This window comes from Mus musculus, chromosome 10 (genome assembly GCF_000001635.26).
Source record: "Mus musculus strain C57BL/6J chromosome 10, GRCm38.p6 C57BL/6J".
In the NCBI taxonomy this organism is placed as follows: domain Eukaryota; kingdom Metazoa; phylum Chordata; class Mammalia; order Rodentia; family Muridae; genus Mus; species Mus musculus.
In genome coordinates, this window is record NC_000076.6 from 61,246,446 (window position 1) to 61,273,885 (window position 27,440).

General features: G+C 50.3%; 1 protein-coding gene across 2 annotated transcripts in view; it reads right to left on the reverse strand.

The window, feature by feature from the left end:
- The window catches only part of Adamts14 (a disintegrin-like and metallopeptidase (reprolysin type) with thrombospondin type 1 motif, 14), a 76,308-nt gene extending 49,334 nt beyond the window's left edge, over nucleotides 1-26,974 (reverse strand). For both annotated transcript variants that reach the window (NR_157278.1, NM_001081127.2), the window contains exons 1-3: nucleotides 26,711-26,974; nucleotides 24,412-24,812; nucleotides 3,159-3,315 (exon numbers count right to left, since the gene is read on the reverse strand). Coding sequence is in view for 1 of the 2 variants with exons in the window: in NM_001081127.2 (NP_001074596.1) it covers nucleotides 3,159-3,315; nucleotides 24,412-24,812; nucleotides 26,711-26,792 (640 nt within the window). In the remaining variant the exon portion in view is untranslated. The remainder of the gene's footprint in view (nucleotides 1-3,158; nucleotides 3,316-24,411; nucleotides 24,813-26,710) is intronic.
- Nucleotides 26,975-27,440: the final 466 nt, after the last annotated feature.

Sequence of the window (27,440 nt, forward strand, 5' to 3'; positions counted from 1 at the left end):
ACAAATCCACTCCTAGCAGCTAGCAGATGAGTAGACAGACAGATGGCAGGTGGGTGATGATGGGGGCGGGGGTGCTGCCCGTGACTCTACATTTTAGTTCGGGTGACAGAAATGGATGGATGGAGCTGGCGTACAGCATGAGGGCTCCTTATCCAAAAACACTTCAGACAGGCATTGCCTCCAAAGCTTGGAACTCATATACATCTTGACAGCTGACCCTGACCCAAAATTTCCAACAGGGAATTGCTCCAAAATCCAGAACAGTGACTATTCCAAGAAGCCCAGTATCTAAGCCCAGTGGCAATTCCAGTAGCTGGGATGGGCCACTGGGAGGAAGAAGGGAGGAATCCTGTGTGTCTGTGTGTGTGTGTGTGTGTGTGCGCGCGCGCGCGCGTGCACGCAAGGACTCTCTGTATAAGAAGGGAGTAAGTCACCCCAGCCTATGAGCATGGCTCAGATACTCAACACCCCTGGAGCCCTTTGTCCGTGTCTATTATAGGGAGGCTCAGAAAGGTTACTTAACTCACCCTAGGTCACACAGCAAATGAGTGGCAAGAACCCAAACTATAAACTGGAGTCTCACCCCTATTACCGCATCCAGGGTGGGACCACACAAATTTCCCCCCTCGGTAAATGAGAAAAGGGGAGTCGTGTTAATGGGGGTATCAGGGACACCTCAGTCATAGTCTCTTCTATATGACCCCGGAGGCACAGTGAGCCAGAGCTGAGTGGTATCAGGGAGCCCACCCAGAAAGCCCCCAAGTGAATGGAAAACACACAGTTCCTCCAAACCACCAGCAATCTCCAATCCCCGAAACCTAGGGTGACCCGTGGATTCCATTCCCAGACCGCGCCCACAGCCAGCTGCACGCTCAGAAGATTGCACGCACATGTGCAGACCAGCGCCGTCACACCAGCCCCATACAGGGGACGACGGCTGTGTCCCAGAAATGAGGGGTGTACTAAGACCTCCGAGATGAGAAGCCTTGACTGCTAAAGGGATGACGTCATGGAGGCCTTGAATGGTACACCTGTGTTCACACGAATCCACCCTCATCTTGGGGAGAACTCAAGATTTTAAAGAGGGCAACAGGAGGGTTTTGGAATTAAACAAGGGTCTTGGTTGCACACAGGGCAAAGACAGCATGAAGCTGCACAGTTATGTCCTTCAAAATGGTCACTTTGAGGACTGAGTAGATGGCTCAGTGGGTAAAGGGCTTCCTTCCGCACAAGCATGTCGCCCAAAGTTGGATCCCCAGCTCTAGAGAAACGCAGAGCGGGGAGGGTTGCCTCCCTGGAATCCTAAGATGTAGGAGGCAGAGATGGACTCCTCGGAGCAAGCTCGATACCCAAATCCCTGAGCTCCAGAGTCAAGTAAACAGCCTGCCTCAGTGCATAAGGTAAAGAGCATTCAAAGGAGACACTCATGTGTACACACTCCCAAGTACATGTTCACGTACACATAAGAAGCAGCATACACACAAACACACATGTACACACAGGTCACATACATGTGTTCACAGCTGAGGCCCAGAGCTCTGCCACATAAGTCTATGCAGGCTCATATCCAGTTGTCTCCTCAGGAAGGATGTGGGGGGAAGGAGGGATGCCCGGGGCAGGCCAGAGATAAGGAAAAGGGTATCTTAGTGTGCAAGAATGTTTTGAGTGTATAGGTGTGAGTATCGGGGTACAGGGGTGCACAAGTACACGTCTGTGTATGTATACAGTATCAGTGTGTAGGTGCACAATGGGGAGTCATGTTGACTCTACAGGAGAGGGACACCCACAGAGTATGGGGCCAGGCAGACATGGGGGCGGGGATCAGCCTGGGGCGCTCCCCTGCCAGGCTCATATGCCAAATAAGAAAGCAGGCCTGTGAGAAACCCTTGGCTTGCCTGTCCCCTTGGGACAGGCACACTCGGGATCTTATCACAAGATGTGTTCCTACCAATGTGCTTCTGAATCGAAGGTGCCCCAGAAAGTCCTCTACCGCCCCTTGACATTAGGGAAAGACTTTGAGCAGCCAGGCCCAGACCATTAGCTGGTACACAGGACTTTCACCCAAGTGCTTTGAGGTATGGAAGACTGGACACCATTCCCCGAGCTGATACTTCAAATCTATGAATTTGGCCTTGGGGCTGCCATCTGTATGGGAGGTCAGGGTCAGACTAATAAAGAGGAGCTAGGCTTTCCCAAGGCTCTCTTCAAAAATAGATTTATGGCCATTTGATTCAGAACTGACCTTAACAAAGGAGAAAAAAAATGGATCTTCAGAGATGTCACTGCATATAGAACAACTGGTCTCCCACATTCCTTCCCACGAGGCCCCACCTCACAGGATCCCGGCATGAGGGTGTGGCCACTCGAGAGCAGATTCCATCCATCTCTCCCCACCACTCCGAGTCAAAGGAACTCCACGAACAAGCTACGGCTCACTGCGAAGCTGGCCACAGGGCCGGGACTGGCACCTGTCACATACACCGTATCTTTCAACGGTGGTGCCTAACTGTGGGTGCCCGATTTTAAGGGGTTCCCACATTAGCACGCTACTCCAGTGACTACTGCAAGCCCCGGCATTTGTCAAGGGACTGCTGTTGGCCTCAATGTGAGCAGGATTGGTAGGCATTCCCCAACACCTACAACTACAGCCTTAGTAATTAGCATCCATTGTTTCTTCATGAGGACAATGAGGTTGGGGGTGTTAAAGGCCTGGGATCATTGAGCAAAACGGTACCCTGGATAAAAAGCTGTCACTGCTGTTCTGCCACCAGGCACTGACTAAAAATGTCCTAAAGAACCTTCCTGTTGCTCACACATAACTGTGATTTTTTTTTCAGGGGGGAAAAAAAACCCAGTGGCCGTTCATTCAACCTTCTGTCTCGGCGTAGCCACAGCCTTCAGAAGCAATATGGTGGATGCATCCTCAGAGATGCTAGAATCCCAAGGATCCGTGTTCAAGACCCAAGTGACTTTCTCTAGCCCCTGGTTCTGGCCAGGGCTAGCAGCCCCTTCAATCCACTGGTGTTTCTCTCCCCGCATGGCTGCTCCTTACGGTCTGGGCCCATTTTACAAATGAGAAGACTGAGGACAGGTACTAAGAGCTTAGATCGGAAGTTACCTCATAGTTGGGGACAAAGGTCACTCCTGCCATAGCCTACCTTCGTTGTGAAGGTCACCATGAGGCTCTTTCCACTCCCTCTGGACGGCTTCCCGGCGGTATACCACATGGGTCCTCCCACCAGCCTCTTTCTCCTGCTGCCCTCGCTCCAGGGGCTCGATGAAGTAGTCTGAGTTGTCTGTGCGGATGAGGCCGGCCTGGGGGCCAGGGAGAGCGGGAACAAGGGAGAGAGAGAAGAGGTGAGAACAGAAGATGCAAAACAAACACGTGTGTAGACTCTTCCTCCAGGGCCTTAGGAAAGCCAGGGACTCCTGAAGTCGTATGACAGAAAAGTATGGTTGGGGGGGAGGTTAGGACCGCTAAGCAGGGGAGTGGGGAACAGGAGCAGGGAGGGCCCCCATTGTAAACACAGCAGACCCACATTGCTTGTGCCAGTCATCTGAGGCTTCCTGTGAACAAAGACTTAGTCCTACTACTTTGCAAGGTGAGTGGGGAGCACACAGCCAGGTATGGCATTCTGGGGGGTATCCTTCTCCCGCTGTGGGCAAGAGGGAAAGGCCCAGAACAAAAGAAAAAGCAGCCTTCAGAGAGGTGTGGACCCTGCTCCAGTACAAAGGGCTATTGTTTCAGGCCTGCAGCTTGTGAGACAGCAGGGGGCTAACAGCCCCTCAGAAACCTAGCGAGGCTAGTGCACTGAGGGTGCAGGCTCCACTTGCAAGCTCCCATACAGCCCACATCAAAATAGTCCTTAAAAAAAATAAAATCAAGAGGTGGCCTTGGAAATCAAAACACAAAAATCTAACCTTGGCCAAACCCATCAAATGTTATTAGCCATCAACGGAGACTGTAATCAAAGAGGTCAATAAAACATGAGGAGATGTATAATGTTACTATATAGGCTTGCATATGGATATAGACACACACACAAACATACATGCACATGCACACACATGTGTGCGCGCATGCAGGCACACACATGCACATACAAGCCACATCATCTCTATAAAGTAGGCTAGACCGCTTACTATGGTATTTCACAAATAGCAGATAACAGATTTGTTGAATTCACTCTTCTTTTTAAAGATTTGTTTGTTTGTTTGTTTGTTTGTTTATGTATGTGAGTACACTGTAGCTATCTTCAGACACATCAGAAGAGGGCATCGGATCCCATTACAGATGGTTGAGATCCACCATGTGGTTGCTGGGAATCGAACTCAGGACCTCTGAAACAGCAGTCAGTGCTCTAAACCACTGAGCCATCTCTCCAACCCCTAACTCACTTATTCTAACAGGGATCTATTGAAAGCCTTCAGCATCCCAGGCACCAGGAGCCCAGATGTGAACATAAAACCGTGCATATTTTTTATAAGCTGACAGGTCTCCTCCATTTGAACCAGAACTCCCCTCCTTAAAGCAGCCACCGGACACCATTTGGTTTCACCCATGTCCCCAGCTCGGCCTGTTTGGAAGTTGTGTTTCAGGGAAGTCTGTCCCTGCAGCATCGGCCCTTCTTGTCTGTCAGTGATGCAGAAAACTGAGATGGTCAGGAGCAGGATGGCCACCTTCATACTTCAGTACAGACCCATCCGTGAGGCCAAGGGATGCTCTGGAGGAAATGGTAGCACCGTGATGGTGTGCAGCCTCCCTGGGTTCCTGGCCTGAGAAAATCCTGGTGTATTTGGTAAAATGTGAGGGACTGGGCTCTCAGGCTGGGAAGACAGAGTGTAAAGCATTGGCTATGTAACCCTGACAACCTGCACTGAGTTCACCAGAACCTACTTAAAAGCCAGGCAATTAGCACAGGCTACCCCCATAGTCCCAGCATGCCTGGCGGGGAGGGGGCAGGGAGAGGGGGCCTGTGCTGAGGCAGGAAAATCTCAGCCAGCCTGGCAGAAGTTCCTTCAATAAGAGACTCTGTTTCAATCAAGACAGAAGAAGAGACTGGAACCCAAGCTTGTTCTCTGATGGCATGCACACTGTGGTGTGTGAATGCTTGCATGCACGAGTTTGCAACACACAAACACCATGCAAACTCCTGTGTACACAACACACACACACTGCACACACACAGACCAGCATAACACACACATGCACACAGCGGACATAATACATATACCACACATACAACACATATACATGCACACAAATACATACACACACACACACACACACAGCACACATACCACATATGCCACATATACAGCACATATACATGCACACAAACACACACCACCACAGATATCACACACCACACACACATCACACATACTCCTGCACACACATACCACACATGCACCACACACACAAACATACACACACCATACAATGCTAGCATCAGCATTTCTTCAGAAGTCTCAGCACCTGCCACTTGCTCTGGCAAACAGCTAAATGTGGCTCAGCCTCTGGCTCTGAGGAGGAGTCAAGGATGACGAATGTCCTCACCTGCCCAGCACTAGGGCAGGTGTGGCCCAGAGGGATGGGTGTACATCAGATACCTAGTTACAAGAGTTAAAAACACAACCTGACACCCCTGCCCAAAGAGGCGGGAGTTGGCCCCATGGAAATCTTGGCAAGAACGCCACCAGAAGCAAGAGGCTCAAAAGCTTCCCAGAATCAGCTTCATCCTCTTCCATGCTGACAGCACGCCTCTACACTGCCACAGACACAGACCTCCCTCACAGACCTGTATGCAGCCTGACGGAGAGATGTGGTGACCCCAGCTATTACACAGGCACCCTTAGATTAGCAGCCTAGGCTAGACCCCACAGCTCAATGAAGGGGGTGTGTGTGCATGAAAGGGAGAAAACATTAGGTTAGTCAGAGAGGGCCATCCAAGATGGAAAGGGGATGTCAGGTGGAAAGAGCCCTTGGCTAGAGTCATGGGCTATGCTAGAGACCAGAGATGCCTGAAGATCACAGGCAGAAACTGAGAAAGAACAAGAAATAATGGCCAAACTCAAGAGCCTCTACCGCCATAGAGCTATAGAACCCCAGGGCACAGGAAATGTGCAGGCTTGAAAGGACAGCTGGTGGCCTCAAGCGCAGGACATGTCCCAACGTTATGGCCGCTGGGCAGTCTTGACAGGGCTGATGGGGAGGCTTAGGCCAGCCCACCATCGCTTTCCAGGTTCCTTCCTATGCCCCATCGGCTGGTGAGGGGCTGTTCCTGGGGTAAACAAAGACACCAACCCTTCATAAGTCCATCCAGGCCAAGATCCACCCAACTGGGCTTGCCCAGGATGGTGGCCTGTGCCATCTCAGTCCCCATGCTTCCTGAAGTAGCCTGGCAGAGCAGAACTCCCTAACCAGTAGGTAGAAGACCCCACACACCTTTCTTATGCCGTGGCCCTCCTTGCCCAGATCCTCTGTTCTGAGACTTCTTTCACCAACTACACAAAGCAGATCTTCCAAATGCTGACATCTCCTGCCTCACGGATGGGTGATTTCCCGTGGTTCAAAGCAGGGATGTGGGTTCCAGAAGGATCTGAAGGAACTGCCCAGCCCACAGACACTGACCACACTTCTAAGTTCCAGATTGAGATTTCCTAACTTAATGACAAAATCAGCTAGGGGACCTCTCACTTATGCTTGGTTGTCTCCAGGGACAGGAACCTTCCTCTCTTGTGATGCAGGAGGGACTCTATAGTGTCAGGGTTGGTCCGGTGCTGCTGTGTATCAGTGATGCTATATAAACCCTGCTCCACAATGTAAAGTTAATTGGTTTACAAAAGGCTAGAGCCTGTGATTGAGTAGGGAGAGAAAGGTGGGACTTTGAGGATTGAGTGAAGGATCTGAGGAGAGACCAGAGAAGAAGAGGGACAAAGGGAAAGGAGATGGGGAAAGAAGGAAGCCGCCATGAGAGGAGATGGAGCATAAGCACATGGCCAGGAGAAGTAACAAGTAAGAAAGGACACATGGCTGGCATGTAGGTTAGATTTGCTCAAAACCTGCCCAATCTAGGCTTACAGCTAGTAAATAAAAGACCAGGATTGTGTGTCTTCTAGATGGGATAGAACAAATAATTCTTTTTATAGGGGTGCTCTGTTCCTAACATGTCAACTTGACTCAGCCTAGAGTCATTGAGAAGGGAAGCTCAGCTCTGTGACTGTCTTTCTCTGGTTGGCCTAAGAGCATGTCTGTGAGGGATTGTCTTGATTGTTAATTGTCATAGGAGGGCCCTGCCCACTGTGGGCGGCACCATTCCACAGGCTGGCGGTCCTGGGCTGCATAAGAAAGCTAGCCAAGCATAAGCCTGGTTAACTAGCAAAGAGTAGTCCACCATGGTTTCTACCTTCAAGTTCTTATTCTGACTTCCCTTGGCGATGAACCTTGACCTGAAAATGTAAGCCAAATAGACCCTGCTCTTTCTCCCTAAGTTGCTTTTGATCAGTGTTCTATCACAGTAACAGAAAGGAAACAAGAACATGTCTCTGTTGTGCATTTTATAAACGGCCTTATTATTTGTTATTAAAAATAGCATCCTACAGCATCATTAAGCTTTCATAAAGGCACTAATACTAGAGCCATTCCATAAATTCGTTTTAGAAATTTAGAAAATAAAACAACTTTCTCAAGTCACCCACTGAACAGGAGCCCAGGACTGTGTGGTCCATAACTGATACACCATATAACTTTGGATCATCTGGGCTGGCATCTGTCCTTTGGGTCCTTTCCTAGTCCCACCTGAAATTCTCTTGGCTTCTGTTGGAGTCTGACCTTGCAGAGCAAGAATGCTCAATCTTGACTCTGGCCAGCTGTTCCCATGGAGACCAGCCCACTCCCCACCATGAATGTGACAACAGAGAAGACCCAAAGTGCACGGCTCAGAAAAGGAACATGTCCCGTGACTACTCAGGTGACTTCCCATCCCTCACCTGGAAAGGGTCCTCAGCTCACACTGACCTTCCTGTCACACAGGCACCGTGGACTCCTCGAGCCCTGAGGAGTCTGCTCAGCCTCCTATCCTCAGGCCTTGCCCAGGGCACACTCGAGGAGTCTGACTCCCATGACAGTTTACTCAGTAGGGCAAAAGAGCTGGGCCCAGCAAATGGAGAGAGGTGAGGGGGGCGGAGCGTATACATTGCATATGTTGTGTTTATGGGTTTCACTGGTCCCCAGAGATCAAGAGCAGAGCCTCTCCAAAGACTGTCCTTATCACATCTGGGGCATGATGCCTGGGTCTGAGCTAGATCTGGGCTCTCTCTGGACCTCAGAGACCCTTCCCTTGGAGAGAAGATGAGACAGGAAGTCGGGCCCTGGCCCTGGTCCCCAGCTCCAGCAATTCCTGACCATCATGGAGATCACCAGGGTATGACCCCCCTAGGCAGCACAAGCCCTGACTCTCCCCCACCAGCTCTGCTCTCCTCCTCTAGACAATAAGAGACTTGGCACAAATTCCCTTGAATCCCTGCCCTGGCCAGGAAGCCAGGCACCACGCGAGGCAGACAGACTGGCAAGCGGAGCCTCCTGGCTCCCTGCCTCCTCGCTAAATCACTCCGTCTCTCAATTTATGAGATGTTTATATTTCTGAAAAGTGGTAGCTAATTTTAAAAGTACTAAAATCAAATCAAATTTCTGGGTAAGACATCAAGGAAAAAGTGGGGGGGGGAATTATTTGTGGAAGGCTGGAAAAAAAATCAACATTGGCTCTCTGTGTTTGCCCCCGCTGCTTATTTCTTCACAAACAGTAAATAGGAAATAAACACTCAAAGGGTTCCTCACGCAATAAAAACAAAACAAAGACTGAATCCTTGGTTACGTCTGACCAGATACCGCATGGGCCCTCAGCCAGGAGAAGGCCCAGCCATCCTAGCCTTCCACTAAATTCCCTTTAATGTGGTCGTTTCTGCGTGTCCTTCCTGGGAGGCATATGGCCAGTGGGAGCAGGGATTCTATTTGGATTTTTCTTCCAGTGGGCCTTGTGATGACATCACTTTCATGGCAAAGGCAACGGCTTCTCTCTGTCTACACCCAGCGGCCTCCAGGAGCCATGCAGAGGTTTCCCCCAGTTGTCCAGGTGGGGAGGAACTCTCAATGTCAGTATGAAATCCCAGGGCATCTGAAGAAGTGGTCCCAATGGCAACTGGAGAGGGGAGTGGGGCTTAGAAATCACTTTGTGACCTGCTGTGAGAGCTCTGTGTACCATCAGGATAAAGTCCCAGATAGTTAAGTAGATAACTGAAGCCAAATTATTTTGAAATGTGTCCATAAGTGTGCTCTGGTGTGCATGCTATGTTTGCTCTGTAGGTTACATATATGTGTGTGGAGACGGAGGCAAGGGGACACTCAGACAGCAATCCAAACCTCCAGGGAGGCCATAGAAAGCCTGGGAAATGTGTCCTCAAATGGAATGGAAATCCAAGCTTAGAAATGGGCCAGGCTTTGTCTGTGCCCTGTCGGGTACAGAGATGGGCTCAAAACTGGCTCTGAGACGTAACTGCAGGGCATTTGGGAAGGAGGGTCTCTTTGGTCTCATGGCTTCCCAGAAGGAAGGCCTTACAACAGTCAACTCTAACTGTGCTCAGCAACTGGAGGCCAGATGAGGATTAGACACTGGGTCCCCCAGGTTCCTGACTGTTCTCACCCCAGCACACTGCTGTGCCACCCCAGCACGGGTACCCCTATCTCTCCCTATACGACAAGGCTACCGTAACCCCCTAAGTCTTCTGCAAGCTGGAATACTGACCACTGCTCCCCACTCCCGGCCTCTATCCCTCCTCACCACCTTGGACCTCTTGGTCTCCATGTGTGATAATTCCCCAACAAAGATCCATCATTCTCTTATCTCTGAAAAAAAAATTCAAGGTAGGCCAGGCCTGAGGACCTGCCACTTCTGCTAGCCTAACCCTGCAGGCAGCTCAACTGCACGCAGCACCCAGGGCTCCTGCAGGGCCCAGATCCTGAAAGGGCAGTGCTAGTTATTTTCTCTGAGCCATGGTATGGGTATGAGAGAAGTGCCATCCCCTAGCCTAGGGCAGGGTTCCTGTCAGGGCTCTTCTAAGCATAGGCATGACAAAGAACAGTGGGGGGGGGGGGGAGGGGAGACAAGCCTCTACTAGTCTTAACAAACTTATATCTGGATGATATAACATTTATGACCTGATAATTAAGACAAACAACCCAATTTAAAACTAGGCGAAGGATCTGAGTAGCCATTTCTCCGAGGACTATATTTCAATGGCCAAGGAAAAGGTGCCCAGTGTCATTAGTCAGCAGGGAAACTCAAATCCAAACCACAACGAAATACGGCTTCACACCCCCTAGGTTGGCTAGAATCGAAGTAAGATAATAACAAGTGTTGGCAAGAACGGGGAGAAACTGGAGCCCTGACACATCGCTGGTGGGAATGTAGACTGCACAGCCACTTGAAAACAGTCTGGCAGCTCCTTAAGCAATTGAGCCTCGCTGATACAAGGTCCAGAAAGTTCACTCCTAGATATAGACCCAAGACAAACAAAAACACATCCACCCAAAAACCTGTCCTCAGACTGTTAGCCTCCGTTGCGAACTTGACGGCATTCGGAGCCACCTAGGAGACACACTTCTGGGCTTGTCTGGGAAGGCATTTCCCAAAAGGTCTAACCAAGGCAGGGTGAGCCATCCTGATTGTGGACAGCATCATTCTGTGGCCCTAATCAAAAGGGGGGAAAAAAGGAGAAGCAAGCTGAGTCCCAGCATTCCCCTCTCCTGCTACCTCCACAAAGACACAGTGTGGCCAGCTGCCTCACGTGCCTGCGGCCATGCCTCCCCGCCATGATGGGCTGTCCCTCTTTGTAAACCCTGGAGTCCCAAACCAATCCTCCCTCCCTTCCTTAAGTTGTTCTTGCCAGGCATCTTGTCATAGCAAGCAGAAAAATCACTGAGTATCAGTGTTCATGAAAGTACTGTTCACATCGATCAGAAAGTTCAGGGAGCCCAGAGTGCCTATCAGCCTCATAGGACACATCCACACAATGGATCGTCTAGCTAATAAAAACGAGTGAAGGACCAGTGCATGCCACAGGGAAGATGAGCCTAGCAACACTGCACCAAGTGAAAGAAGCCAGATACAAAAGAGGATGTGTTCTGTGAGCACCCTGGAACAGACACTCAGTGATCATTGGGAAAATGCACAGAGAAAGCAGTTGAGTGGCCACAGGGCAGCAGTAAGAAGGGATTGCTCTGGGGCAAGAGGTAAGGGACAGCCATTTCTCTGTGAACTGACAGAAACCTCATGCTGACTGTGGAGACAGCTGCACGTATCTATGGTTATCCACTAACAGTCCACTCAAAACCCAGGTGTGGCTGGCACACAACTATAATCGCAGTCCTCAGGAGACAGAGGCAAGCGAAGCTCTGAGTTCGAGGCCAGCCTGGTCTATAGAGTGAGTTCCAGGACAGCCAGGGCTACACAGAGAAACCCTGTCTCAAAAATCTAACACCCTCCCCCACCTTCAAAAACAGAAAGGAAGGTAAAAAGAAGGAAAGAAAGAAAGAAAGAAAGAAAGAAAGAAAGAAAGAAAGAAAGAAAGAAAGAAAGAAAGAAAGGAAGGAAGGAAGGAAGGAAGGAAGGAAGGAAGGAAGGAAGGAAGGAAGAGAGAGAAAAGAAAAAAGGGAAAGAAAAATAAGATAAAATCCACTGAACTATGTGCTTTGAATGAGTGCATTGCATGCTACTTGGTTATCACATCTCAGTAAGGCAACTGAGTACTAGGGGAGACAAAAGGAGGAGTGAGGGGGAGCTACTCTCACAGCAACCAAGCTGCCTATTTCCTCACAAGTGTGAGTCAGCATGGCTCAGAAGAAAGCCTGGGGATGCTGTGAGGCCCCAGCTGAGGGAGATCTGCTGGAGACAAGGGTGGTCAAGGACTCAGGCAGAGCCCAGAAATGGCTGCAGGCAATTCAGACAGCGCTGCAGCCTTGAAGGGCAAGCAGGAGCACAGGGGTCTTACAGGACCAAAGGGTGAGCCCTAGGATTCTCCACCTCAGCAGCTGAGAACTCCCAGGACAGCTCAAAGGCTGGAAGAAACAGCAGGAATCCAGAGCCTCCAATAGGGGGGGGGGGGGCTGGTACCTGCAAGGACCACTGAGTATCTGTTCTGAGGGTCAGGACATCTCTAGGCTCTGAGAGGGGCTGAACCTAGCCCATCTGCAGCAATATTGTGGGTGATATGAAGAAATGCAGAGACCCTAAGTTCAGTGGGTTCCAGATTTAAATCCTGACCCTGTTGCTCATTCAGGTAATCTGACACGACATTCCTGGGCACCTGTCTGGTTAGGAGTAATGCACATGCGACATCCGGACATCATTTCTGCCTTCCAGCGGCAGACGTGTGGCATCTCTAGCTGCTGTTGAGATTGTCATTAACAACACTCAAATTATGTTTTAGAGCGGTGGTTCTCATCCTTCCTAATGCTATAACCTTTTAATACAGTTCACGTTGTGGTGACCCCCCCCCCAACCATAAAATTATTTTTGTTGCTACTTCATAACTGTAATCTTCCTGTTATGAATCATATTGTAAATATCTGATATGTACATGGTCTTAGGCGACATGTGTAAAAGGGTCATTTGACCCCACCAAAGGGGACACACCCCACGGGTTGACAACCATTGTTTTAGAGCCTGAGGCTCAGAAACAGGCTGCTGGACCCAGGGATGGGAGCACTAGTCTTGGCAGGGTGGCGGTGGTGCACGCCTTTAATCCCAGCACTTGGGAGGCAGAGGCAGGCAGATTTCTGAATTCGAGGCCAGCCTGGTCTACAGAGTGAGTTCCAGGACAGTCAGGGCTACACAGAGAAACCCTGTCTCAGAGAGAGAGAGAGAGAGAGATGGTCTACAGAGTGAGTTCCAGGACAGTCAGGGCTACACAGAGAAACCCTGTCTCAGAGAGAGAGAGAGAGAGAGAGAGAGAGAGAGAGAGAGAGAGAGAGAACGAAAGAAAGAACGAAAGAAAGAACGAAAGAAAGAACGAAAGAAAGAAAGAAAGAAAGAAAGAAAGAAAGAAAGAAAGAGGGAGGGAGGGAGGGAGGGAGGGAGGGAGGGGGAGAGAGAGAGAGAGAGAGAGAGAGAACGAAAGAAAGAACGAAAGAAAGAAAGAAAGAAAGAAAGAAAGAAAGAAAGAAAGAGGGAGGGAGGGAGGGAGGGGGAGAGAGAGAGAGAGAGAGAGAGAGAGAGAGAGAGAGAGAGAGAGAGAGAGAGAGAAGTCACCAGTCTTGAACCTGAACCCCAGAAAGGTTTGACCCTGATTCGTGGCCCTGGCTTTCACCTGCTCAGGTCCTCTAGGTAGATGGACCTGTAAATGGGAAGACTTTCCCAAGAAGAGGGGGAAAAATCCCACCAGGTAGGAAAAGTTCCTACCAAGCATAGGAGACTGGCTGAGGGTAGCTTTAATCAAGTATGATGCCTTTCTCTAAAAACGCTATGTTTTCTGACTTTTCTATGGTTTCTTTATCTCACAAGGCAATCCTGTTCTGACTGGAATTCTACAACTCCCCTCCTCTAAGGCAATTTGTAGAAGGAAACTGTTGTCCATCAGCCTTTCGTGGCAGTGACAACATGTCTGGGAAAAATCAAGGTAAAAAGAAAAAAAAAAAGATAGGGCTGGAGAGATGGCTCAGTGGTTAAGAACATGTATTGTTCTTGCAGAGGACCTGGGTTCAATTCCTAGCACCCACCTCAGGCAGTTCCCAATTGCTTCTAACTCCAGCTCCAGGGGATTTCTTTAAAAAGAAATATTGGCTCATGGTAGGTTTGGGCGCTACTATTTTTGAGTTGGTGGTGGCAGAGGATATGTAGTTAAAAATAGCTGCTCATCTCATGGTAGCCAGGAAGCAGAAAGCTGGGGAGGGGTTAGGGTCCTTCAAGGGCTTGCCTCCAGTAACCTAACTTCTGTTAGTCCCCATCCCTTGGTAGCAGCACAAGTTGCCTTTGGTGGAACATTCCAGATTCTGACCATAGCACCAATACGATGAACCTTTCCTTCCCTGCCGTGCGACTTTCCTGGCAAACCGTGGTAAGGCTCCATGCAGATGTGACACATCTGAGACTCAACCCAGGCTCGGTGGCCTCTTCAGGTCTCAGTTTCCACATCTGAAACCAAAGGGTTAGGGGAACAAAATGAAATAGGAAGAGGAGAACGCCCCCACAGGATTTGACCCTCAGCAGGGTGTAGTCTTCTAATTTCTTTCCTTCCTGGGCCCGACCCCCATGACGCGACTCCAGCTTCTCTGTCAAAAACTTATCTGTGACAACTGTCCTCACTCTTGGATGCTTATTTCAATCATGCGAGGAATTTGCAGATCTATCTATTGCCATACAGACCCATGACATCATGCGTCTATTGGAGGGGCTTGGACATGGTATGCCCTCAAAAGCTACCCGGGCTTTTGCCAAGAACCATACCCCAAACTGAAACCTTCTGGTCTATGGGATGGTACTTGAAGGTATGACAAAGCACTCTTTCATAAAATAGGCACTCAGCATGGGGTGGGCAGAACAAATGCAGAAGATGGACAGGAAATAGAAATCCCAATGGACCACCATGTCCTGAATGTGGTTCACCATTTGCGCATGCCCTGAATGGGGTTTAGTCGAGCCAGGCTGCTTCTGCATTCCTCTGGCACTGGAGACATCCCACCTCTGCAGGGAGTGACCAAGGACTCCTAAGACCACTCTCATCTGTGCCTCATACCGACTCAAGAACTCACCATTTCCTCCCCACAAACACTTCTCTGTGGGTGGTTGATAACTGCCCCAAACTGCCCCAAAGACAAGTGCGGGTCTTGAGGTCCAGGAAAGGGCTGAGAGGGTGTGATCTGCAGGTAGCCAATGGCAAGTCAGGGATGTCAGTGGCCACGCATGGTGGGAAAGTCCACAGCGCAGATAAGTCCCTCTGTGTTTTTGATGGTGATGCTGATAATGACAACAACGACATTGGTGGTGACAATTAACTGTCCTCTACTGCCAATCAGACCTCAGTTGCTCAGACCATTGCCATCTTGGTACATATACTAAAGGAGGGGTGACTATTTTATTTCCACCCCACCCCATCTCCAGAGGGAGGGGTGCTGTTGTAGGGGGGCAGGGCAGGGCTCACACCTACAGGTGTTCTGAGCCTCTGCTTCCTCTGCAAACCATGCCCTGGAGGCCAGTCACAGTGTTTCTCCTTGGGGCTGAAGCCACCACGTGTCTATTTCCCTATATCCAGAAGCCACGTGGCTCTGAGACTCCCCTATGCCACTCCATCACCACCACAGCCCACCATGATCGGGCTGGGAGCTCTGCCTGGCCCTTTGCTTGGCCCCCAGTCCTGGCAGCGACTGGAGCTTCGGGACGAGGAGACAGGAAGTGATCCTTGAGTGCCAGAAGACGGCATGGCTGCCAAGCCTTGAACTGAGAAGCAGCTCTCTGCATAGAGGCCCTGCAGTCCGCACCCTGTGGCTCAGATGCCAACCAGATCACTTGGGGCAGAGCCAGGGAATGGGTACAGGCAGCCCCCTCAGCAGGGGAGAGCCAGCCAGAAGGTCCTGCCTTGGCTGAGAGCTGCATCTCTCCTATATTAGATCACAATTATATGTCTGTCTTAGACTCTGATACAAGGTCAGTCTGTGGCGGCCCAGGAGAAGGTTCCTGAACAAGGCAGGGAAGTAAGGGGGAGTAGGAGGTGGGGTACACCAGACATCCAATTCCAATGCCAACAGGCTCCAGCCCTGGTGGCCCTAACAACACAGCGACCATCTGGGAACCACTGGTTTCCTCTACACAGGGTGCAAAAGCAGACAAAATACGAATAAATCCTACTTGGGAACTGTACCACTAGAATGTCCCCTACTGCCAGAATTCTGACACCTCACCCTCACCAATGCTCCTGTCAGTGAGCAGCAGCACAGATTTCCATCCTGCAAGCATAATCCCTCTTCAACTGCGGCTTCATTCATTCGTTCGTTCATTCATTCATTCATTCATTCACTCATCTATCCATCCATTTGTTCTTCCATTCACTTGGTTAGTTATTCATCAGAGAGGGCCCATTCTAGAGACTCGCAATACCAAAAATGTATTTTTATGACCTGGGGAGATGGCTCAGTAAGTAAGAGTACTTGCTGTGTAGTGTGCAGCTTCAGATCCATTCGAGGAGCTGAGAGTGGCTGTGAGCAGGACTGGAGGGGTGGGAGGTGGGCACAAAGACAGGAGGATTGTTGGTGCGGGCTGGCCAGTCAGCCTAGTTGAAAAACAAGCTCTGTGGCTGGTGTCTCCAGAAAATGATAGGGGAAGCCGCCTGACATCTTCCTTCAATCTCCGTTTGTGCATGAACGCACGTATACACACACATCCACACACATACATGCACGTATGTGCACACAAACACATGCATGCACACACATACATGTTCATCTTCACATTGAGCTACCACTTTACTGAGATAGAGAGAGACAACACATCCATAGAACTGGAGCATCCCAAAGGGGACCGAAATACATGATAAAAAGCACATGTAAAGACATTGCAGGCTAGAATTTTATTTGTGGCACTGCAAACTGAACCTGGGACCTTGTGGGTGCTAGGTGCTTAGCACTCTGCCACTGAGCTACATCCCTAGCCCTCTTTTTGATTTATTTAAATTTTGGGACAGGATCTCACCAAGTAACCCAAGCAGGCCTTTTTTTTCCCCCAAGTAAGATAGGGCTCACACTGTAGTTCAGGCAGCCTGAAACTGACTCTATAGTCCAGGCTTGCCTCAGGCTTATGATGATCCTCCTGGCTGAGCCTCCCAAGTAGCTGAGATTATAGGCATGTGACTGAATGTGGCCCTTCTAGGAGATCTGCTTTGCGGGCTGGAGAAATGAACAGTGGACAGTTCTTGCAGAGAACCCAGGGTCAGTTCCCAGCACTGATACAGTGGTCTACAAGCATCTGTAACTCGAATTCCAAAGGATCAGAGCCCTCTTCTGATCCCCTCAGGCACATATGTGGTACAAAGACATTCATAAAGGCAAAAGACACACATACATAAAATAAAATTTAAATAATAATAATAATAGATCATTTTCCCCACAGCATTGGCCACGGGTGAGGGGCTAGCGTGAGCTATGAGGACAAAGTGGCCCCAGGGCAGTAACCTTCCGAAAGCACCTTGTGGCCAGAGTGATGTTCTCACTTACAGAGCCCTCTCAAGCCAGCATCTCTATAGCTCCTACCACGTCACTGAAAACTAAGCAGACCACAAGGCTTGCCGTGTTCTACAACATGCATTGAGTACATCACAGCAGTCTACTCTGAGACCCGAAAATAGAGAGGAGAGTAGCCATGGTGACTAAAGGCTGAGAAGGCAGACAGTCTCACTGGAGCTAAACTCCACTCATGATACGGACCACTGATGTCTTTTTTTTTCTTAGTTGGCTTCCACGTTTTAAAGAAGACCACACTATGCAGAAGGGGGGCACCTCCTGGATCAGGAACTTTACCAAACACCTCATTTAGCACCCAGCCAAGCCAGGGAGTCCCCAGGACAGCTGGGTGGCTTTCAGTCTCCAGCATCCTGAAGCTATTGCCATGGCTACCATCTCACTGGACAACACTGGCCTAGAGTCAGCCCTCCAGTGAATCCTCTCCTTTTCCTTTGCCTGAGGAGAGGCTGAGGGGTTGTGGGAGGAGCCTGTGCATCCCCACCCGCTCTGAGAGGACAATCCCTTGCCTATGTGTACCCTAGGTCTCTTTCCATCCCTGAGCCTTGGCTTCCTCAGCTAGGAAGGGAAGAGGGACCCAAGGCCTCTTACAGACACAGCTTCTCCAAGTCAGACTAAGGACCAGAAGAGGGCAGGGACTGTTCTGAGCTGAGACTTACTACAGGGACCAGCTTCAGACACATGAGTAGTTGTCACTGTCACTCGTGACCAGCCAGGGACGAGATGCTGTGTGAACAGTGTTATTAGCGGTTGTTTTAGGACTTTGAAAGCTAGGGCAAGGCCCACATGCTGGGAACACCATGCCAGAGAGTTGGCAACAAGCTCACAAACTTTCCATTGCAGAGCTGGGAGGAGAGGGGTCCTGCAGGGCACTTGCTGGGAGCCCACCCAGGTCTCTCCCATAAAGACTAGGAGGTAGATAGGCAGGCAAACCCAGATTTCCATTCTCGCCAGCCACAGCCACAGCTTGGAGACACAGCTGAGGAAGAAAAATCAAAGCAGCCCTAGCCGGAAGGGGAGGTCTTTATGTCCCAGAGCAGCAGTGAGGTGATGTCTGGCATTTATTCCATATCATAAATAGGTTATTAATCCAGGGCCAACTCAACACAGGGCTCGGGGAGACAGGAAGGCAAGACTGCGATATTGATATTGACTGCCTCAGGGGCTGTAAAGTCCCAGAAGCAAGGCAACTCCATTTACATAGACCAAGCAGCCCAAGGCAGGAGTAGCAGGGCAAAAGCCCCCTCAAGAGCAAGAGGCAGGACTCTGAGGAGGCATCCAGGGTTCACAAGTGAACCCACTGCACGTTGCATCTGTCCTTGCTCACACAAGTTCCCATTCAATGTCCCCAACTTTGAGCAACATCTAAATTTCAGTATTTAAAAAAGATTGTGTGTGTGTGTGTGTGTGTGTGTGTGTGTGTGTGTGTGTGCCACACGTGTGCAGGTACCTGAGACAACCAGAAGAGGGCACCAAAATTCCTGGGACTGGGGTCACAAGCAGTTGTGAGCCACCCAGTGTGGGTGCCTGGAACCCAACTTAGGTCCTGGAGGTCCTTAAAAGCAAGAGCTTTTAAGAGCCGAGAGCACCATTTTTAATAAACAAAGCGACAGCACAGTTGTATATAACTCAGTTGGTAGAATGATTGCCTAGCAAGTGTAAAGCCTTGGATTCCGTCTCTAATACTACATGCAGGGCATGGTGGTGCACATCTGTAATTCCAGCGCTCAGGTGATGGAGGCAGGGCAACCCTAAGTTCAAGATCAACTTCAGCTACATAGCAAGTTTGAGGCTAACCTGGACTACTTAAGACTTTGTCTCAAAAAAAAGGAAGGAAGGAAGGAAGGAAGGAAGGAAGGAAGGAAGGAAGGAAGGAAGGAAGGAAATCACTTTACAGGTACAGACTGAAATGGGCTGAGAGGTCGAGTCCCTCAGTATGGAGGAATGTTGCCGGTCCCTTTCCTCTGTGTACACTCTGCACGTGAGACTTAGGCACTCATCCCTTCAAGAGATAGAGTCCCTCTCCTTACCTGGAAACTCTCCTCTGGCCTTATGGTATGACTTGGCCGATGCAAAGAACAACTCAAAGCATTCAAGGCTGGTCCTTAAGGGGCCATAGGGCTTCTGCCTTGCTCATCTTGGAATGCTTCATGGAGACTGTGGGGAAAGAGCCAGTCTGTCTGCTAGAGGAAGAGAGGTCTCAAGGGGGGAACTCAGGCCACCTAACTTATAGCCAGCACCACGTTGGCATTAGGGTGAGGCCAGAGGAGACTTTCCAGCAAGTCCACCTATTCACTCCTAAGAGTAACTCTAAGAGAAAGTCCAGAAGACAATCAGAATAAGGTCCACCAGAGTGGGGCGCGGGGTGAGGCTAGAACCGGCATAGGCTCTGACTACCAGATGAAGCCCTTGGGTGGCCTTCAGACAAATAAGATACTCTTGCTTCCTCTTCCTGCCTGTCACCATCTCAGACTAGGGAATGCAAATGACAAAGGTACATAAGGAGATGGCCATAGCTGACAGGACTGTAAGGGGCTCTTTGCACACTGACAAGTCTAGGAAGTAATGGCTATGATGACCTTTGTTTTTAAGATAAGAAACCTGAGGAACAGATAGGTTGTGGAATTGGCCATGGTCAGCATGCATGAGCTGGAATTTTACCAGCTCTTTATCCTGAAGACATAGCACACTGTCTACTAATGTGGGCTAAATGGGCTTCAGTATCTGAGTATTGAAATCATGGTCACCAACATGATTGTGTAAAAGATGAGACCTTTGGTATATGATTAACTCACGAGGATGGAGACCCTAGAAATGGGATCAGCCACCTTATGGAAGGGCTGGTGACAACACAATAGCCCTCACTGGCCCTCTTTCTTTCCCATCTCTCCTTTCCTTGTAGAATGCCTGTGATCCCACTTTGTGACTTTAAAAGCTCATCTACACCCCCTGCACTCTGAACCCCTGTGCCCCTGCATCCCTCCTTTCCAGTGAAGTCCCTGGGGTTGAATGAAGTTTGTTTGAAACCATGGAACAGAAGGTCAAGTACAACCCTGAAATCCCAGAACCTGGTCAGAGCCTAGGTCCGTGCAAGGCCCCCAGAGTGCTCCACGTCAGACTGGGAAAGTGTCCCTCATCTGGGAAAGTGTCCGAGTGGTGTGATGATCATGTTCTCTGGAGCTGGAAAAGCATCCCTCACCCACCTGGCAAAGCAAGGCTTTTCCAGGCCTCTCTGCAGGACAGGCACTTTCATAATTACTTGATTAAAACCCAGTTCAAATACGTGCAGTGCATCATGAAAGGCCCAGCTTTCTTGACTGGCCGCTTCTCTACATAGGCAGAGCTATGCACCCACAGCAGGAACACTCATTTCCTGGTCTGTCCTTTCATCTCTCCAGGGTGCTGTGTGTGCGTGCGCATGCCTGTGCAACGTATGTATCATAGGTACATACACGTGTGCGTGTGAAGGCTGGCGTCTTTCTCAATTGCTCTCCACTCTATTTCTTGAGTTGGTTTCTCACTGAATCGCTGGTAAGTTCAGATTCTCCTGTCTTGATCTCCCCAGCACGAGGATCACAGGCACGCACTACAGCACCTAGCTTCTGAGGGAGACTCTATGGATCCGAACTCAGGCCCTCAGGTTTGCCCAGCGAGTCCCTTACCAAAGACTGAGCCACCAGCCCAGCCCACTAAAGCCCCATTTTAAAGGCAAAAGGACTCTGGCTCAGAGACTTCTGGGACTTAGGGGTGGGAGAAGAAGAGCTGGATCCTGCCTACAGGGCCCTTCCCAACCCCACCCAGCGCCACTGAAAATGCAGCATTTGCAGAGTGAGAAAGCAGAACCAGATGTGACAAATCTTACGCGTGTGGCCACTTCCGCACCAGACTTTGACTCACAGAGGCACTGAAGGCAGAGAGGGAGCACTGAAGGCAGGGGGAGCACCAAAGGCAGAGGGGGAGCACTGGAGGCAGAGGAGGAGCACTAAGGGCAGAGAGAAGCACTAAGGGCAGAGAAGAGCACTAAAGGCAGAGGGGAGCATCAAGGGCAGAGGGGAGCACGGAAGGCAGAGAGAGAGCACTGAAGGTAGAGGGGGAGCACTATGCAGCCAATCCCTTTGCAAGGCTAGCACAGGGCCTTGGGCCCAGGACCCAGCTGATAATCTATATTCTGGGTAGACCCAATGAGGTCACAACTCCAATCTAGAAGCAGAACCCTGCAGTCCCTCCAGCACTCTGTAAAAACTGGCCTCTACTGAAACTCCCACATCCCTCTAGATACAGAGCATTGGTAGCCATAATGAGCAACCTACTGGGTCACTTGCAGTCACCTGGTGATGTTTGGGCATTTCTGAGACAATGGTCCTCCTCCCCCAAGTCCTCTTCAGCTCGGCATTAGTGTCTCATGGCCCAGGGCAGGCCTGGCTGGAGGGTTCAAGGCCAGACTCTGGAAACCCAAAGCTGATTTCTCCCTGGCCCTATCTGGAGCACAAGACCAGAACTCTACAAGGTCTGGGCCTGGCTGTAGATTCAGAGAACAGCAAGACCCATCCTGAGCTTGCCCTTCAGGATCTAATGCCCCTTTTGTTGTAAGACAAGCCCTCTTTTGACGGATCCACAGCCAACTTCATCGCTGTTTGTGAAGAGACTGTCTAAGCAGGGCTCCATTCTCATCTGACTTGTGATCAATGAGATCAAATGGGCCAGAGACAGTGACCTTCCATCACCCACTCAGTCCTGTCATCTGGTGGGGTAGACATCAGGAACGGGAGAGGCCATGCTCAGCGCTCAGCAGTAAATTCCTACATATGTTTGCAGATGGACACAGAAATTAAGTAAATGTAATAAAAACAAAATTAAAAGTGTAAATCTCACAGACAGGAAACAGCTTATCCAAGGCAACAGAGCTAAAGAGAATACTTACACAGAGGCCACACCATCCCAGGCATGTCCAGCTCCAAGCATGTCCTATGCATCAACCCTACCATCTATCAGCCCCAGCCACCAGGCACAAGTGTCATCCAGGGCTCTTCACCATAGCCATGTAAGACACACTACTTCACTAGGTCCTGTGTCAGGCTCCCATGTGGCCCTGGTCCCAGCAGCCTCTAGCAGTCAGTGAGCACTTGTCAGGAGACTGGTGAATGGTTTCAATGATAAGGGCAGATCTTCAGGAGGTCTGAATGGTGCTGCCCACCCCTTCACATCTTAGTTGAGCCCTAAAATGTACAAAGCATCACTCCATGTCTCCATCCAGGTGGACATACAGAGACGCAATACCCGCTCATCTGGACAAACTTCTTCTTTTCCATTGACCCTGTAACCTGGTATTCTCAAATTCTACCCGTGGTTAATCTTGCCCCAGATTTCCTGGAGAGTATGGTGGACAATACAGATCCTGGGCCCCATCCTGGAGAGGGAGACACTATACCTCTGACAGGGTGCTCAGCAGCTCATGCTAAATGTAAAGAAATATATAAATGTATATATGTGTATATATATATATATATATATATATATATATATATATATATATATATATCCCAGAGGCTAGGAGAGAGATGGCTCAGTTGGAAAGTGTTTGCAGGACCTAAGTTCTGATCCCCAACAGCTATGTGAAGGTCGGGTGTGGCAGTAACCCTGAATCCCACCAGAGCTTCACTAGTCAGCCAGCCAGCATAGCCAAACCAGCAGGCACCAGCTTTAGTGACAGACTGAATCAGAGACAAGCATTCCCAAGCATCACTAGCAAAGGTCCCTTAGCCCAAGTTCAGGCACCTTCTGTCCATTTGCTATCTGAGCCCCCACAGTCAGCCTGGCCTTGGCTGAATGGCATTCAGGGAGACGTACATGTGTGAATGAACGTACATTCTCGCTGCGGCCATCTGGTCCTTTTTAGATTTAGCAGAAGTAAACAATCGAGAGAAAGGTTAGAGGGCTGACCTTGGGCTGCCACACCCAGGTACACGGGGGACCAAGTGTGCACACACAGGCATCCAACACACACATATTTTGTGTGTGTGTGTGTGTGTATGAGAGAAAGAGAGAAGAGAGAGAGGAAAGATAGAAGAGAGAAGAGAGCAACAGAGAGAGAGAGTAAGGGTATCTTGAGGATGAGTGGCCTTGTAGAGTAGTCAGTGAAGAGCAGGGAGCTTCGAGGAAACACATGGAAAGAAGAAGATATGACATAATGACAGTGTGACCCCCGTCGTCTGAGCCTGGCTGGGAAGCTGGCTCACACAGTGTTAGCATCACCTGACATAATGACAGCTCACACGGTATTAGCATCACACCCCGTGTGTAAGGGCAGGGACCGGGTTGCATCCCCAGCTTCCAGAATGGAAGCAGAACTAGATGCAGAATGGATAAACAAATCCTGCTGCGGAGGAGGGGCCCAAGCCTATGATTTCAACACTAAGAGGCAGAGGCAGAGGCAGGGGGAATCTCAAGTTGTAAGGGTTACATGGAAAGACCTTGTCTCAATAAGCAAATAATGATAATAAAAATAAGCAAATAATAAGTAAACCCCTGCTTTAATCACAAGGAAAAGAAGCACAGAGATGTTAGTTAGCTTATCCAAAGCTGCACAGCTTTCAAGTGCAGCCACCAGTATACCCTACATCAGTATTTCTCAACCTTCCTAACACTGCGACCCCCTTAATACAGTTCCTCATGTTGTGGCAATACCCAAACACAAAATTATCTCTCTTGCTACTTCATAACTGTTATGAATCCTGAGGTAAATATCTGAGTGGCTGGTTGTCTTAGGTGACACCTGTGCAAGGGTCACTTGACCTCCAAATGGGGTTGTGACCCACAGGCTGAGAACCACTGCCCTAGACTATGCCTTTCTCAGCCCTGTTTTAGTCTGGGCCCAGAGGTCCCCACAGGTAGCTTGTTGGTGAATTCCTGGTGAGGAAAACCATTAAAAATGTACTGTCTCACTAGGACGATCTCACACCTGGCAGAGCCTGGCACCCAGCAAGCCACGGTGATGCCCATTTGGAAGACAGACAGGCCATTGACATGTGTTGTAGTATACCATTTCCTTGGAAATCCCAAATCTATAGGGGGCTCTGGGTTGGGGAAGGAACTTGATGTACAACAGGAGTAAAAGTGGTGTCCCTTACCAATCCATCACAGTTGCTGATGGCCACAGCTGCCCCGGGCATTCCAGTGACACCTCCAGTGTACACACACTCCTGCTGCAAGGGTTGTCGGAAGAGTTCCCGAAAGTCCTCCTGCCATTCCACCGGGGCCCCTGGGGCCACCAACCTCCGGTTCGGCTGCAGCCTCAAGTGAAGCAGCTTCCCAAAGACAGTCACATTAAAGTAGAGGAAATGCTGCCTCGGACCGCCAGGCCTCGGGGTCTCTCTTTCCAGGCTCAGGGGGCTGCGAGCCACGCGGAGGTGGCTCCGTGGTGAGGGAGCTGCGGGGGCAGACACCACATGGGACAAGAAGCGTCCCTGGAAATCTGTGCTGCAAGGCACCGTCACAACATAGTCGTGAAGTTTCCCAGAGAGGCGCAGGTCTGTTGGAGGTAAACACAGAGTCACTTTACTATGCACTGTGCAGAGGTTAAGAGGAAGATGGGAACCCAGGGATGGGGGGTCATAGGGTGAGGGTGGAGATGATGAATAGGCAGCCCTGAGCATCACTTATCACAGGTCCCTTAGCCTCAAGTTCAAGTACCTTCTGCCCATTGCTACCTGAGCCCCCACCCCCACCCCCCATTCAGTCTGAACTTGGCTGAATGGCATTCAGGTAGACATAAATGTGTGAACATACATTCGCTCTGTGGCCATCGGCATATATATATACATATATATATATATATATATACATATATATATATGTATATATATGTGTTGTGTGTGTGTGTGTGTGTGTATGTGTGTGTATGTATATATATATACATACACACATATACATACACACACACATATACATATGTATATGTGTATATATGTATATATATACATACACACATATACACACACATATATACATATGTATGTATATGTGTATATATACATATATATGTATATGTGTGTATATGTGTGTGTGTGTATATATATATATATTAGAAGTAAATAAATGATGTCAAACAGAGTCCTGTCATCAGAGCAACAGGCCTTCCAACCTTGAGCACTGCTTAGAAAGGGCTGAAATTCCAGATCTGCCTCAACTCCCCCAGTGTGCTGAAGTCACCAGCCCGGCCTGGGGCAGGGCCCTTGCCAAGCTCCCAAGAGTGTGGCTGCCAAAACAAACACACCTAGAAACCCAGGGGACCCTGGCTCTTGACACAGAGAGAGGAGGAGCTGGAGGAGGAAGCGAGGGAATGTACCGTTATATATTTTTCCGAGGTTAGAAAGGAAAGATTTTTTTTAAAGCATCACAGTGGCTGTGAGATTTCTGCACTGTCCAGCCCCAAGCAGGATAAATATAGAGCTTCCAAAATAAAAAGAGACACAGGGGGTGACCTGCCCACTTGGGCTGACTTAAGTGTGAGGTCATGGCCCCAGGCTGTAGGCCATTTGCCAGTGGGCCCCATCCTCACCCGCCCCAGCTTTCTCCCTGTGAACGGCCAGTCAGAAAAGACAGCTCATTGGCTTCCAGGCCTGGTGATTCATGGACACAAGTTGGAAGGAGTTTTCACTCTCCACAGTTCCGTTTCTTGCCTCCTCAGCTCGCAGCACTGATAAAACACACACAAAGGAAGGATGCACCCTTGAGATCCCCCAGGACACTGTACTCGGAGTATGGTGCTCCTTTATCTCTTAGCTGGACAGCTAAGATTGCAGAACCCAAAACTGCGCAAGACCGGTCCCACTTGGGCACATGAACCCTGTTTGGAAATAACTAGAGCCTTTTCTTGTTTGCCTAAAAGCACCTGAAGGGTACCCGTGCTGTGAGATGTGTGTGGTATGTCTCTGCTCTCTTCCTGGGAGACGGTCTACAGTGTCTGAGGATGCTATGGAGGAGAATTAGGGTACAAACTTCTTACTGGTCAGAAGCAAGAGTGCCCACAGTTTTCTTCTATGGGAAGCAATCATCTGTTAGCCTGATTCTGTGTGAGACATCTTAGACATGCACACTCAGAGGCGCACGTGCAAACAATCCCACAAGTGGAGACAGGGCATTGAAAGATCAATGGCGGAGGGTTGGGGTGGTGAGGGGAAGGGTGGGTTGTGACTTTTCTTCACTGGAAGAGTTCCCAATCCTCTCCTGCAGGTCACACTACCTCCAGTGACAGGAAAGGGACAGGGATTACTAGAAGCAGCCAAAGCTAAGCAACTCAACCCACACCAGGCGCACCGCCTTCCACTCCCCTCGAACTCTGCCTGGTTGGCTCCTGCATCCAGGAGCCACTCTGGCCGCCAGCACCCCCAGAGACCCCACGTCCCCGCGCGCCCGGCCCGCACGCACCTGGGGTCTGACTGCCGGCGGCGGCACAGAGCGCGCAGTACCAGGGCAGCAGGCAGTGGAGCAGAGCTCGGAGCCAAGCCATGTGGCTGCGCGGGGACGGGGACCTCCAGGAGTCAGAGTCCCGGGACTGCCGGATCGCAGAGCAGCCGGCAGCCTCCGCCTCCTGCTGGCCCGTTCCCGGCCCCCCAGCACGGCGCCCTCACTGTTGGCTCCAGCGGCGGTAGCTCAGTCCGCCCGCGCTGTCCCGAGCCGCAGGGACTCGGCGAGCCGGGCTAGGGGCGCGGGGCGGGTACACGGGCGGGGCGGGGCGCGCGGCTCGGGCGGGGGGCGCGGGCGCCGGGGGCGGGGGCGGGCCTGGCGAGCTAAGGCATGCGGCCCGGATCGGAAGTGCCACGCGGAGCCCGCGCAGGGGCTCCCGGCGTACGGGGTGATCGTCCCTTCAGACGCCAGAGCTTTCCGGAGTCACGGCCTGATCCTCTTCCCATAGCCGCTCCTCCCCGTTTGCAGGCTCTGTGACTACTCCAGAGCCACCGCACCCAGGAGTGTCCCCATTGAATTTTGAAGGCGCAGATTGGGAGCTTCCCCCTCCCCTGTCAGGATGCCCAACTAGCTCCTGACCCCTTGAATCGTCCCACTTTGCAGATGATAGCGCTGTGGACTGTCAGGTCACAACGATATGAGGGGGTGGGGGGGCTGCAAGGCTTTACAGCCCAACTGCTCGTATGGAAAT